The sequence below is a fragment of the Electrophorus electricus genome, chromosome 17, assembly GCF_041902795.1.
Source record: "Electrophorus electricus isolate QZ-2024a chromosome 17, ASM4190279v1, whole genome shotgun sequence".
NCBI classification, from domain to species: Eukaryota; Metazoa; Chordata; class Actinopteri; order Gymnotiformes; family Gymnotidae; genus Electrophorus; species Electrophorus electricus.
In genome coordinates, this window is record NC_137513.1 from 16,072,893 (window position 1) to 16,088,020 (window position 15,128).

At 35.4% G+C, this 15,128-nt stretch overlaps 1 protein-coding gene across 2 annotated transcripts; it reads right to left on the reverse strand.

The window, feature by feature from the left end:
- Positions 1–1,063: 1,063 nt before the first annotated feature.
- On the reverse strand, positions 1,064–14,685 carry znf644a (zinc finger protein 644a). Of its 2 annotated transcripts, XM_027026379.3 has the most exons (7): positions 14,579–14,685; positions 9,013–10,268; positions 7,526–8,667; positions 5,859–6,449; positions 4,689–4,814; positions 4,074–4,176; positions 1,064–2,040 (listed from the first exon to the last, which is right to left on the reverse strand). In XM_027026379.3, the coding sequence occupies exons 2-7, from the start codon at positions 10,251–10,253 to the stop codon at positions 1,848–1,850; spliced, it is 3,396 nt and encodes a 1,131-aa protein (XP_026882180.2). In that variant the 5' UTR covers positions 10,254–10,268; positions 14,579–14,685; the 3' UTR covers positions 1,064–1,847. The 2 variants fall into 2 exon arrangements, with proteins under 2 accessions (XP_026882180.2, XP_026882172.2); XM_027026371.3 differs by having other exon boundaries at positions 7,526–10,268.
- Between the last annotated feature and the right edge of the window lie 443 nt (positions 14,686–15,128).

Genomic DNA, 15,128 nt, shown 5'->3' on the forward strand with positions numbered 1-15,128 from the left:
TTTTACTGCAAAATATTTTTATAAGAGATGAACAGGGCATGCTTTCCTAAAACATTGTAGTGTTTGGATCAACCTAATAATTTACATTTTATTAAATGTTAGCAAACTTAACACTTCAATGAATTTTAAAACGTTTGTGTTTAGGTTTCAGCATCTACATCCATATTATTTTAAACTTAGCACCTTCTGCCTCATTCTTTGAATATTTGCTAGCTTTACATTTTGTTGCCACTTGAATAATTCCTGTAATTGTAAGGCATTAGTTGAAGGTAACAAATACTGTCCAGCAGGAGGCACTGCTGTTCTGAGCCTGCGGCATTTCTTCCCAAGGTGAAAAAGGAGGCCATTTTCTCACTTGTGAATTGAAGAGTAGTTTTTTTTTTTCTTCCAGTAACCAATTCTAAATACCATAATACCAGCACATTATATCAATGTTAGGGTTGTTTTTCTTTCTCGTACCATTTTAATATATTACCCGTGTGCACAAATATTTATTTTATATATATATATATGTATGTGTGTGTGTGTGTGTTATATGTTATGCCCAAATTTCATTTTCTATATTTAACAATACTCTGCTATTGGTTAGTTATATTAAGTAGGAGATCTTAATTTTTATTTATTTTTTAAAAACCAGTGCAACACTGCCATTTCTCCTGTCTTGAAAACATTCCACTACCCTCATAATATATGGTCAAAAGTGATGTTGGGGACAGAACCTGAATGTTGGTGACTGGAGTAGAGGGTACCTTTATGTTGACTGTGGCATCAAGCTGCAATCACTTACTATACACACACAAAACATGTACTACATAGATGTACATGGTGCTATGGCCAGTGAGCACCAATAAAGGCCAATTTAAAAAGTAGTCAGTGAATATAAATTATACCAATAGCAATTAAGTATACACTTTAGTGACAGAAATGTAAGAAACAGACTGCTATCCTTGGCAAAAAGTGATAATGTGGAACATACAATCAAGATTAATACATTTAAAACAGTGTGACATTACATTCACTGTGTAATATTAATATCCCAGCTTAGTATTAATATTCCAATAGGTTAAAACATAAAAAAGGAACTTTTTTATTCTGCACGACAAAAAAATCTTTCAAGATTTACATTTTGACATAAATTATTTAAAACAAAAATATAACAAAAATAGTTAAAATAACTAAACGTAATTTTTTTTCCAGCACAAATGGCAAAACCTACTTTTCACATGTGTGGTAGTCAAAATTAGGGGATGCAGTGTGTGCGTGACCCATTTCTGACACAAAAAATGACACGCATAATTATGTAGTTATACACATATTATAGAAATCGGTTAAACCCCTAATAGTGACAGACCAATTTGTTTTTCATAAATCATGTTGTAATTTAAAAAGGTGTTAAGTAAATATATCTACTATATTTTTTCTATACATTTGCACCATAGATGAACAAGTGGGAGGATTAAAGGTTTAAATGGAATTTCATTTAAAAAAAAATCATACAGTATTATTTCAGTTTTTGTAGAGGCTACTTCAATTTCTGTGAAATAAAACCCTATCTGAAAAGGTTTGTGAAGTGTCTGAGGTAACAGTTGTCTTTTGGTGTTGGTCTCCACTGAAATCTCAACACATTCACCCACCATGAGTACTGTTATTAATGAATCATATAAAACACAAGGACAACGCAACAATACTAAAAAACTGTTGGGTTAAGAGCTGAACATCATTGTGCGCTGAAGTGTGAAAATTCAATTACTTATTATTCAAGACCATATAAACTTGCACAGGAGGTAAAATCATTTACAAATACATCATATCATGGACAACAGACAAATCTTCTGTGTATTCTGATCTCATGAGCTTGCTTGCATTGCAGATGGTTGGGTTTGTGGTTCTGTGTCTGAGCTAGGCTCTTCAGGAAAGCAAGTGACCTCCACCATTCCTGCCCCTGTGCGTGGTACAGCAGTGTTCATAATGTGCCTCTGTAAATGCTTCACCCAGTCCTCCTGTACAGACAGTGGGCCCTGGAAGACTAAATCACAAAACCTGCACACAAATGTAAAGCGTGCCAAAGGTTACTCATCTCCAGGGGTATCAATGTGTTGACAAAGTAACAGTTAGTTCCTGAGTCAGTCATTGACCAACACAGGTTTCTTCCAGTCACCTAATTGTTAGTCATTCAGGCTCAAGTTGAGCCCAAATCTTCTTGTGTTTTATTAATCGTACCTATGTTAGCCTGTACTATTTGGCCAAAAGTATGTGGACCTTCCTCCTCCTCCTTGATCTGCCCATGTCAACTGTAATTGCTATTATTGGGAAATGGAAGCTTCTAGGAGAAATGGCAGCTCAGCCATGAAGTGGCAGACCACACAAACTTAAAGAGCAGGGCTCACGAGTGCAGAAGTGCAGAAAAAAAATAAAAATAAAATCACTTATACTCTATTACATCACTCACTACCAGTTCCAGACTGAGCAGCTGCACACAAGCTTAAGATCACTGTGCACAATGCCAAGCTACAGCTGCAGTGGTGTATCGCTCTGGAGCAGTGAAAATGTGCTGTTTGGAGTGATGAATAATGCTTCACTGTCAGTTTTGTGGACAAATCTGATTTGGCGGATGCCAGCAGAAAGCTACCTGCTGGAATGCGTACTGCCAACAAGAAGACCCCATACTCCCAGTGAAAGTTCATTTTAATGCTACAGCACACAAAGACATTTTTGATGATCATATGCTTCCAACTTTGTGGCAACAGTGTAGGGGGCGGCCCTTTCCTGTTCCAACATGACTGTATCCCTGTAGACAAAGCGAGGTCCATAAAGACATGGTTTATCAAGTCTGGTGTGGAGGAACTTGCTCAGAGCCCTGACCTCAATTCACTGAACACCTTTGGGATGAACTGGAATGTCAACTCTGAGCCAGGTTTTCTCATCCAACATCACTGTCTGACCTCACAAATGGTCTTTTGAATGAATGGACACAAATCCCAACAAATATGCTCAAATTTAAACATCAAACCTTCTCGTAAGAATGGAGGTTGCTGCAGCTGGGTGGCAACTCCATATTAATGCCCATGTTTTTAGAATGAGATGTCTAAGCATACTAGAGAGGAGTGATGGTCAGATGGCCACATACTTTTGGCCATACAGTGTATACATGTTTTCTTTACATACAAATACCATATAGAGTACTATGAAAATATTTTAGGCAATGAAGAAACTGTAAACCTATTTAAAAAAAACCAACAACTATACAACACTGCTAAAACAAAACACTATATATATATATGCAAATATATATTATTTTTTGTGTATTTCACTTGATTAAAAAAATTAAACTGAAAACAGGCGCCTCCAATGAGCTCTTTTCATTTGCAAGGACCTTTTAGCATGGTAATGACTCCAAACACAACAAAAGCACAAATAAGACCTACATCAGTGCACTTACAGAAAGGGCAGAACAGAGTCCCACCCTCCAGAGAACAAAGCCCACCCTCAACATAACTGAAGCTGTGTGGGATCACTTGAACAGGATAATAAATCAAAAAGCAGCCAGTCAATGTTAAAAACAAACAAACAAACAAACAAAGAAAAATCCCAAACAAACCAATAATAACAAAAGCTAGGAAAACTTTCCAGGGTGCTACATTTAGTTTAATTTATTTTAAGAAAATAATTACTTCCTGCCCCGCTAGGTTTTGTTTCTTTCATGTTATCTGGTTTTATATTGCTATCACAGAATAGATTTGCATAATACTGAATATAGAAATAAAAGAAACAAAACTACTGCGTTAGGTAAATATTAGTATGTAAGATAGCTAACACAGACGACCTATACTAGGCTTCAGTGTTTTTTCCAGCATTAAAACACATATTTTGGACTAATGTTTTTGGACTATTTTAGTTTAACCTTTTAAGCGTCAGAAGCAAATAGCTGTCCTGTGGCAGATGTATGTGAAGTCACTGGAGACTCAGGTGGTGAGGAAACAAGATACACACAGACACACAATCCCAATATCACAAAATTATGAACTGCTATTCTTACTATGCAACACCGTAATATACAAATACAAGTACAATACCTGCACGTGAGTCTGTAAATTTCCTCTGGAGTGTGCAACAAAGGAAAAGTCTTCTTCTTTGACCCAGACCTTGACCTTTGCTTTCTTTGTTTACAGTCATACGCTGAAAAAACAACAACAAAACTTTAATATAAGGTAAGCGGTTCCTTAGGTATTAAAGGAACATTCTAACGTTTTTTAAACCTTATCTATATCTGCTGCAGCTATAGCATATTATTGATAATCCCATACAATAATTTCAGTCTTCAAACGCAGACTGAAAACCCATCTATTTGTGGAATATTTAAATGACCACTGACCCTGCTCCTATATTGACTAACTATACTAGTACTTTTTGTAGGGTATTGTTTATTACACTGATTATGTCTAACAAACTCTAGTACTTATTGTTTATTACAATAATCATTGTTTAAAATAGACCTTATGAATTTTGTACTTCTAGGCATCAGCAGTGATCCTTGTATTTCTACAGTATTGTAGTTCATTGGTATCTTGGAATCTAACCTATTGTATTGGCTAGGATGTATTCTATAAGTAAATGACAGCACTTTTGTAAGTTGCTCTGGATAAAAGCATCTGCTAAATGGCATAAATGTAAATGTAAAGGATACTTACTTGATCCTTCCAAAAGTGCATTTCTTTTTCGACGTGCATATGCCCTCAAATGATTGGAGAGACTAACACCACTGTGAAAAGTTGCATTACAGTGAATGCAAACTTTCCTGTTCAGTTCACTTTTCTCTAAAAAAGAAAAAGGTCAGTAGTTTTAAAAACTGCCAAGTACTTATATTACACTAAGCTGTTAAACCCTCAAGTCAGCCTACAAGTCTTATTTCTTTACTAAAAAATCACTTAATCTAAATCTCCTAATCACTAATCAATCAATCAGACAAAACAAATATTGAGATATATTGGGCAGTTGTTCATTGGGAGATGCTGAGACAAAAGCAGTATACATATAATGAGGAATATCTAAGCCCACAAGCTGAAATAAGGCTAAATGTTTTAGTAACAGGACATTTCCATTTGAAACTAACTTAAAACTCACTTGAACCTAACTAACGTAATTTCCATTTGAAACTAATCAAAACACCAACAGCAATTTTGTTACCTGTAAAAGACTTGGTATTACATTAAAAAAAAAAAAAAAAAATCCACAATAATGAATGCAGTGACAAAAACTGCTGATGTTCACTGCTGCTGCAGCACCAATGCCAACTATGTACTAAATTACTGGTACCACCATTCTTGAATAGCATGTACACTTGATTTTCTGGGGCTACATTAAGAAGAAAAACTTTTTTTTTTTCTTCAGTGAGCCTGAATGATTTAAGTACAGAAAAAATTCCTGAGTACTATGAAAAGTGTTCTCTATTAGACTAACTGTAGCAGTCAACATGAACATTACATGTTGGCATATTTTTAAATAAAGCTAAAGCCTTCTCAGTGTAGAATCTACAACAGCCCTTGAAATGTATACAGATTTGTAATTTAAAACTATTAAAATCCTACTATTGATCAATTGAACAACCCAAGAACTGGCAGGGTGTTAATTTGCGGAAAAAGTAGTTAAGCACATTTTAATGTTCAGCAATAACTGTTTAACCTACTTTTATTAATTATTTGTATAATTGTCCATAATAATGCTAAACTGGAACATTTTCCCATTTGTTAAGAAAATAAAAAGTCATAAATGTACACATTGCACTATAACCTCTAAACAAATGTGTATCATATCTGCATTTGTTCAAAGAAATTTTAAAAAGAAAAAGGAACAAATAATACCTGATATTGAGTTTGGCAGTGTTTTAAAATGTTGTAGTGGTGGAACACGCTCTTTAACTGGGGATAAAAGAAGAGCCTTTCTTGCTGTTTGGGGGAGGCTTTTGGCTTTGGCCTCCTCGTGAGCTCTTCTCTTTTTCAGAATTCCTATTAGATCACTTGATGGTGATTCTTTCATCCCATCTTTAGTCTCTGGCTTTTTCTTGTCCTCTACTGACCGAGAAGAAACATATCCTTGTTGTTTGCCACTCTGTCCAAAACGCTGCACTTTAGCAGTGGAGAAAACTAGACCATTGCTTAATCTAAAAGGATATAAAGTATTCGAGGCACGGCACTTCTTCTCAAGAGCCTGCAATTTCAACTGGAACTGCTTTTTGTCACGCATCAGTTCCTTTAGTATAATTACAGGTGATTTGGTCGTAGATGAAGAGCATGCTTTTCCTAGGCGCTTCAGATGGCCCCGAACATGATTTGACAGACCAGTCCTTGTGTCAAACCACTCCCTACATAGTGGGCAGGTAAGCTCTGACGGCTGCTCTGACTGCTGCTCTGGTGGGTGTTCTCTCGGCTGCTCAGGCTGAGGCGAGTCCACCTCTGTTACAATAAAAAACAAAGTAACAGTCATTTTGCAATAAGATGCACAATAGTAATGAAAACTTCAAAATTGTCCCTCATGTGAAATACTTTATTCTAGTACTTGTCAAAATTCCAGCATGTTTCAAATAATTTGTGCAAGCATCTTTATGGTCAGAATTTAAAACATTTTAATGAAACTGTAATTTCATAATGCCTTAACTGCACAGTCTAAACCTGTCTTATGTAATTTCATAAGCCAGGTTTATACTATACAATTATCGTGATAATTATGGTGTCCCAGACAACAATAGTAGACTAAAAAATCCTTTGGTCCCGAGTTAGTATCTGTGGGTACTGTGTCATGCTCCACAGCAGCCGATTCAGTGCTTCTATGACCAAATACTGCCTACAATTATCTTCTGGCAGTATCAGAAATTTTGATCCAAAATCTCAGTGTGACCTTTGCTATGATGCACATCTAAAAACATCCAATAGGGAGCAGAGTGGAACTATGAAAATTAAGTATGTGCACTTAAAAGAACATTTTGTGCAATTGTGGGAGGAGAGAGAATGCCTTTTGATGTCTCCTTTGAGCAAAAATAAGTGACATATGGATAATAGCAGAATATCATAACTTTCTAAAATTGTGGGTTTATTGCCAGAAAAACTCTCTCATATATTTTGACTTTCACTCCAAGTTACACTGCATAGGGTGTCTTGGAATTTGATCAAGAATTCAACTGTAGAAGCTCATAGTGTAAAGCGTAAAGTCGAATTTCAGCTTTTAGTCATAATTTACATGCAACAACTGAACTGATCTAATGTGAATTCACAATGAACTCATTTGAGATTAAAAAAAATAATAACATTTTTATATATACACAACATTTGCAAGTTTTATTATAGAGCTCACCAAGTCCCATAGCAGTATGAATTTGATATAGCATTAATAGTATTCTCATGGACCATGAAGTGTTCTAAAATGGTACCATTCAATACCAATTTCATGAGTCTTGTACTTTTAGTGACTACATATGAAAATAGGAAAATTAGACTAAAGCACTTAAGATAATTTGAAGAAACTGAATGGTCACCTGTTTTAACTTGAGACACTGCAGCCATCCTTCGCCGAACAGGAGGCACTTTATCTTGTGAAGCTACCTGAGCCACTGACACGGCATGGCGTGCGTTATAGCTCAGACCCACCCTGTGCAAATGCCCTCTTATGTGGTTGGAGAGACCGACCCCTGACTCAAATAGAGCGGGGCAGTACGGGCAAGACTTCAGATCTATTTCAAAGCCTGAACGGGCCCCATGGTTCAATGCTGAACTTGACTCAGACATGTCACCACATACTTCTGTTTCCATACATTCTTCTTTGATCGAAAGCATTTGCAGGGAATCTAGATCTCGCTCTAAATGACCATCTGAGGCACGTGGACTTCCCTTTGTAGGAGTTGAACGTTTCCTTAAAAATTGGCTGTTGGTATATAAAGCATCTTTAAACTCAGGTGTAGTAAGGTGTGAACTGGAGTTATGGCTAGAATTGTGTATAAAACCATCCTCTTTATTCACTTCCATATATTTTTCTGACACATCCGTTTTCTTAAAAATTTGCCTACATTTAGGAAAGTCAATTAGAATATGTTGGCCTTGCATGTTATGGAAAGGAGTGGACATTTTTCTTTTGGAAGGGGACTTCTTTAACGCTGGCTTCCCTAAAGGTAAATGTTCACAGCTGGAGCTTGATTTTTCGCTTTGGGAACCGTCATCATTACTGCTTATGACACCTTCACATGAACTACCATCAGATTTCAAACTGCCAACTGAGCCCCCCTCCTTAACTGTAAACAGTTCCCTCTTGCTCTTGGACAGGGAGGCTGTACCATCTTTCCCAGACAGTGTGGCTTCTGGATCAAGAGAATCATCAATACAGTCCTTCCCAAGGTCTGGACATTTAGTCGTTATGGTGACTTTGTCAGACATCTTATTAGATTTGCTTTCTGAGCCATTGTATTCATTATGTCTTTTCCGAGACAAGAGTGTGTTAATTGATTTGTCAAGTCTTGATTCATTTTTAGGCAATTTATCATTTGCTGTATCTTTTTGTTTCATTTTGTCCATCTGTAATATTCTGGGTGTTTGATCAGACACCATGCTTTCATTTTTCCTAGAGTCCTCAGATAATAGTTGTTGTGCTTCTTTCTCTGGTGACTGTGAACCTGCACTGGGCAATCTGCAGAAAGAGGAAGACTGTTTAGTTGGAGATCTATTTTTGCTACTTTCCAAACTGTGCACATCATCTTTTGAATTCACACCAAAAATCTGTCGATGCAATATCTCAACATGACTCCTAAGAATGTTTTTGTTTTTTGTTTTGAAAGAACACACTTTACAGGAGAATGAGGTTGGACATGAAGTTGCTGCATTTCTATCCGATACATACTTTTGTTCCTCTAATCCATCTTGCTTTCCCATTATCAGATACTGATCATCACTTACACGGTGTTCACAAAGCATATGACCTTTCAGCTCAGTTTCATTCAATGCCACATAATTACACTTTTCGCAGTGATAGTACCTTTTGTCCTTTTCATGTGTTTTTGCATGTTGAACAAACGTGTTGGGGCAGTTGGTTCCAAAAGTGCATTGTGGGCACTGTAACCTTGCATCTTTGCCCTCATCTTTAAGTTTATCTGTTCCCTTAATTTCCTCTACAAATTTCTCTCTCTTATTCTGGTGAATAGTTATGTGTTTTAAAAGTGAATTATGATCAAAAAAAGCCCTCCCACACTCTTTGCATATGAATGGCTTTTGATTTGGCGCATTTGAGCGATTTTTCATGTGCCTTCGTGAATGAGATTTATCTTTAAATTTGCTATTGCTCGGAAAAAACATAGCTTCCTCCTCTGAGCCAGAGTCTGTTGATAGATTCTCTTTGACAAACCCAAGCTTCTGACTTGTCCTGTTTTTCGCTGGTTTAGGAAAAAAGCGTTTGAAGGCCACTGTAGTTCCATTTGAGTATGGCAAATTTTTCGATACTGCCGAATGTGATCCGGGTCGTTTCCACTGAGGCTCTCCCTTGTTGACAGTACCATTGTCTATTTGGCTTCCATCACCCAGGTGATCGTTTTTTGAATCTAAATTCAAATCTGTATAGAGATCCTCTGAGGGATCTACCATTACCACCATGTCCATTTTACGCTTCCTCTTTCTATGGCTGACAGATGGAGAAACTGTCGAAATTTTTTCCTCCGTTTCAGAACGATCATGATCCTCCAGCAGGAACTTCATGAACTCTCTCTGAGGATTCCAGCCAAGATCATTTCCATCATCATAGCTATCTACTGAGTTTTCAGGAGATTCTGCATCAAAGCCCCAAATACCACGGTGTTCAACATCTTCAGCAGTTAACATCTGTCGTATTGTCATTTCTCTGTCTTTCCTAACTGGATCACTTTCTTCAAATTGGATGTTGGCTGTAACAGTAGAATTCTGTGCATGCAATGATTTAGGGAGGAATCCTGGAACATTCTTGGAAATGTCCAGCAGAATTTCATCTGATATATTGGGTGAAGTTGATCCATTGACATAAGCAGCTTTGGCTGGCCCATCAGCACAGATGGAGTCAATAAAACTAACATGTGTCAGTAGATCTGCTTGGTCACTATTGGTTGTTATGTTTTCACATGGGCACTGCATTGATGGATCCAAAGCACTTTCTTCAGGAGAGAATGTTTGCTTGCTCATTACATTCTCAGAGATTTCAGACATGGAATTGTCATTTTCTTCTTTCTTGGGACTCTCCTTCAAAGCAGACATGCCTCAGGACTAGTTCTGGGAGATGCAAAAAGAAAACAAATGTAATAAAATGCAGAAGGTAATTCAGACCATAGTTATATTTTAACTTTTACCACTATTACAACTTTTGCCAAATTCTGACTCACAGTTATAACATTTACCAATATTCTTCCTGTAAACTTGAAGCAATAGCTGTTAATTCTAATATGTGATGTTAGTATTGAGAACTATGTAATCAGTATTTAGTAGGTGTTTCAACCAGTACTTAAAACAATAAAAATGTAAAAAGAAAAAATGCAACCTGTAACTGTAAACTGAATAAAATTAAAAATGTAAAAGTTTAAAATTTACAACTGTGCAATTAGCATTGGGTTTCTTCCAAGAATTTCTCATATGCTACTGAAGGTTTTATATGAAGCTGTTCTGCTTTTTAGCTAAAGTGCACTCTTTTATAACATGTTGTTTTCTCCCAACATGGTATGATGATATGCAATTTTGTTATAAAAAATCAAATCAATCACTTCAGAATCAAAATTCTCATCAAACCTGAAATTATGTGCATCATTACACCAACAAGGTTTACTATTCATGCTATGAACTAAGTAGTGGCATATAGAACAGCTAATTGATTAGTTGTTTATCAGTTTCAGACCATTTAATGCAGTCCACTTAATAAGGTTCAAGTCAAAGTATGTATGGAAGTATGAAAAATAATGTGAATACAGGGAAATATAACTTCCATGATTTAGAAAAAATACTACATTGTGCTTATACTGCAACATATTGCAAATCCAACATGCTTCAGAATATATAATTCAAAAAACTGTGATGACCCTGCTGTGATTAAAGACTGGTCTATATTATTTTTTACAAATATTATAGTTTTTGGATCATTTAAAGGTTGAGATGAATAAAACTTGGTCTGGTTGCTAACATCACACAGAAAGAACATTTGAGATGAGTTCACTTGCATAATGCAGCTTTCTGTTTATTACATTGCTATATTTCAATATATGCAAATGAGAAGTCAGGCAACCTAACAAGGAAACAAACTGAGGGCATCATCAGAAACGTTCTAGATGTATGACACAGCAATAAGACACATTCAATTATGCTTAATATTTCTCTGAGCCGACATCACAGAACAGATATTTCAGAGTACTTCCTGCTTCCTTCACAGGCAAATTACAACAGAAGAGTATTGGGAGAAATAGGATAACTGGATTGAATAAACATCAACTGAATCTACCAGAATTTCAGATCCATTGACTAAGTGCAAGTGTATCACTAAGGAGTAAGCTGTAATCAACGTTTTGACAAACACAAAATGGTTGATCAATTAATTACCATTAGTGTTTTAGTACATCAAGAGATTTAATTCAAATTATGTAACAATAATTTTTAGTTTCACTGTGGTACAATGATGATTTAAGTTTCACACATGGACGTTCAATGCAATCTCTCACTCTGTGAGGCAAAGTTAACTTTACATTCAAAAAGTCCCTGTAAACAGTATACAACTCATCTTAGCATACTAGCTAAATAGTCTCAACACTGTCGTGTTGCATGTTTGGTTAACCTGCCTAAATCACCATCGATTATTTGCAAAATGATTCAAGCTACAGGAATGTAGCTAACGTTAGAAGAGTTGTCAAGCTGTTTGGACTTAGCTGGTTTAGTGGGGTGCATTTTATATTTTATTTAATAATGTCACATACAGGATGCTGAGACTAGAGTTTCTTTTTTATGTCCTAACATTTTACAACCAACTTCTGTGATAGCTTTTTTATTTCCATTTTTATCTACATTTCATGTTTTTCACATCGAGACTTAGTCTAAACACATCCAAACCCAGATTACTACTAAAATTAGACTAAAAATACATTGAATGCAAAATAACCACTGATGATAAAATTAAATCCGAGAACATATTTAATCCATGTGAAGAAACATGAATCTAAATTGTCACTTAAATGTAATTTTTTTGGGGGTAGAGGATAGGTATTACACATTTTCCATCGTTTAAGCTGCATTTATCTCAAGAAAATTCCTTAAAATGTCATACATCTGAGACAAGCACAGCAAACACATGCTTGCTTGTTTTTGTTAATGTAGTTATGCCTTCTACTAGGCGTGTGTAAGATTTGTTTGTACTCACTATTGTGTATAAAAAAATACAAAAACAAAAAACCCACTTGATTCAAAATGTAATTGTCCTGACACAAATAAATAAAGGACATGATATGCCTCGGTTGAGATTTATATGATTTACATATAAACAACTCAGAAACTATGACAGATTAAATAGATTTACAGCATTTGTCAGATGCTGTTATCCAGAGTGACTTATATTTATCAGTACATTTCACACAGTATGTGTGCTCCCTGGGAATAGAACCCATAACTTTGTTGTTGTAGCACCTTGCTACTTTTTTTTTTTTTTTTTTTTAAATCAGGTTGTAATCAGTTTTTCTTTTGTACATGGTCCACCATATTTTTCCACAATTATGGTCACAACAAATGGTTCAAGAAGGTTGCAGTGTGTCTGAAAAAGTAACTAGAACCAGAAAACTATTGTTGTTATTTTGAGCAGTTTATTTAAGGCAAAATATATTAATAAAAGTTAATTAATCTTACATTTAGATTTTTTACAGTTATGTTAGTTACATGTAGTATAATTTATTTCCTGAAATGTTTAAAGATAAAGAGGATACAGGCATGCAAATTTGTTGATATTGCACCATTTCCAATTTCATATTAAAAAAAAAACAAAACAAAAAAAACGCAGAGTGGATGCAACATCAAACCAAGATGTTGATGTTGCAATTTTTATGCTTGTCTGAAATGCAACTGACTATAAATAAAAAATTCCACTGCTAATATAAAAATAATGAACAATTGCCATTTCACTGAATAGCTTACACCGATTAACACTAAACTATAGTTACTTAAGGATGAACAATAGTAATGACAAAAAGTGATATAGGCCTACATAAAAATTGTGCGCAAAACCCAGCACATAATGGACAATTTTGCATTAACATATTGTGCTATATTGTAGCTTGTGCTACCTGACTTATTCTGGGTGTGTTGAATTAAAGGAATACGCCTACAATCTGTAGTCAACAACTGAACAGCATTATTTTTTATCTGACTTTTATTTTGAAGTCAGATTTGGATGAATTTCTGTTTCTTGTACTATAGAATGCACATATTTAGATGTACATGTCTCGTTTTTTATATTAACATCTAATGATCAATTGGCTAAGTACTAAATGTTTCTAGCCACCTAGCGTCTGATTTATTTTACATCTTAGCTAAATTCCTGTGATTATGACACATTAGTAACTGATTTTACCATGGATTTACCACATTGCAAATAGGCTGGGAAAGTGTCTTTGTTACATTATCTCCTAATGTATTGTAGATCTACAAAATGTCTAACTGTAAAACACCTAATCAAGGAAAATATAAGTTTCAAGTTTTGATCAAACACTTGTTTATATATCAACAGGAACCTACACTTGTAGTTGTGTTATGACATGTGCTAATGTTGACACATTTAAACAAATGTTCGCCATTTAAATTTCAAGTTTACATAAAACACTTGTTTATATCTAAACAGGAACCTCCACCTGTACAGTTGTTATGGCATGTGCTACTATTGACACATTTTTATACAAATGTTCTCCACTGAAATGTGATTTCTATACCGTTTTTTTTTTTGTTTAGCTAGCTTGTTATTTGACTTCTGCAATATGGTAAAAATGATTTAAGCAGCAAGCTAAAAAAAAACGTGTGCTTTTGTCTTGGATAATGTGAATTACTGATGCACAAGAGAGAAAAAAAAGTTATAGTACAATGATATAAATCACTCGTCCTTAAGAGTACACAAACTTAATCCAAGTAGTCAGACAGATTACGAACACTGAACCTTCACGTGAATTTAGCTGCTGATCAAAACGAATTTACAATCAGTCGCATGTCTTGATTAAGTACTGTCTGCATTTGTAGATATGCTAGCTAGCAAATTCCCATCAAGCATTCAGTTCTGCAGCCTCTCTCATTTGAAACCGTGCAATTTCCCACCGTGCATCCGTCTTAAAAGGCCCGATAGGTAATTTCTTCGAAAGGTAGGTAGCTAGCCATCACTGACATCCTCAGTACTGCTTATCTTACTCTTGTTGCTAATGCACGTTGAGACTAAGTGTTAGCAAGGTAGGTAGCAATCATTGCCTATTATGTTCTATATCGAGCTTAAGAACACAGCTACCCGCTGTAAAATCTAAAGGAAAGTGGAATTGTATTACCCTGAAAACATATCATGCAGACAATTTTTGCCATACCTTTCTGTTGCCGAAACTGAGAACAATAACACTTAAGTGAAATCATTTCATTTTTACTCGCTCAAACCTTCCATCCATTGCGAAGCCGCCATATTTGCGCGATGGTCTATGGATAAGACCAGTAAACCTTTTTGAGGGGATACAAAAAGAAGTACATGTATTAAATACCAAATTAAACGTTTTAGCGTGATAGATAATAATTTGCAATTAGAATAAAAAAACTGTTACTTGCGTGACCCATTTATCTTACTATACATATTATTTAATATTACAGTTTCGATCAATAAAGTAAATAGTTTCACCCAAAGATAAAGTGGAATAGTCCAAATAGGTGGCATCGAAAGCGCTGTCGGTAAAAAAAAGACAGACCAACCAGTGGTTATTAAGAAAGAAAAGACAAAGCGACTCCCGTCTGCTTTATTTAGCTATAAACACTACCACTTGGTTTAATTCTATGTGGTTCGGTTAATTGTGCGCTTATAAATCGGAAAACCCATCAGAAAACGACAACTTTTGGTTTTAGCTAGCGTTAGGTAGCTAGATAATGAAA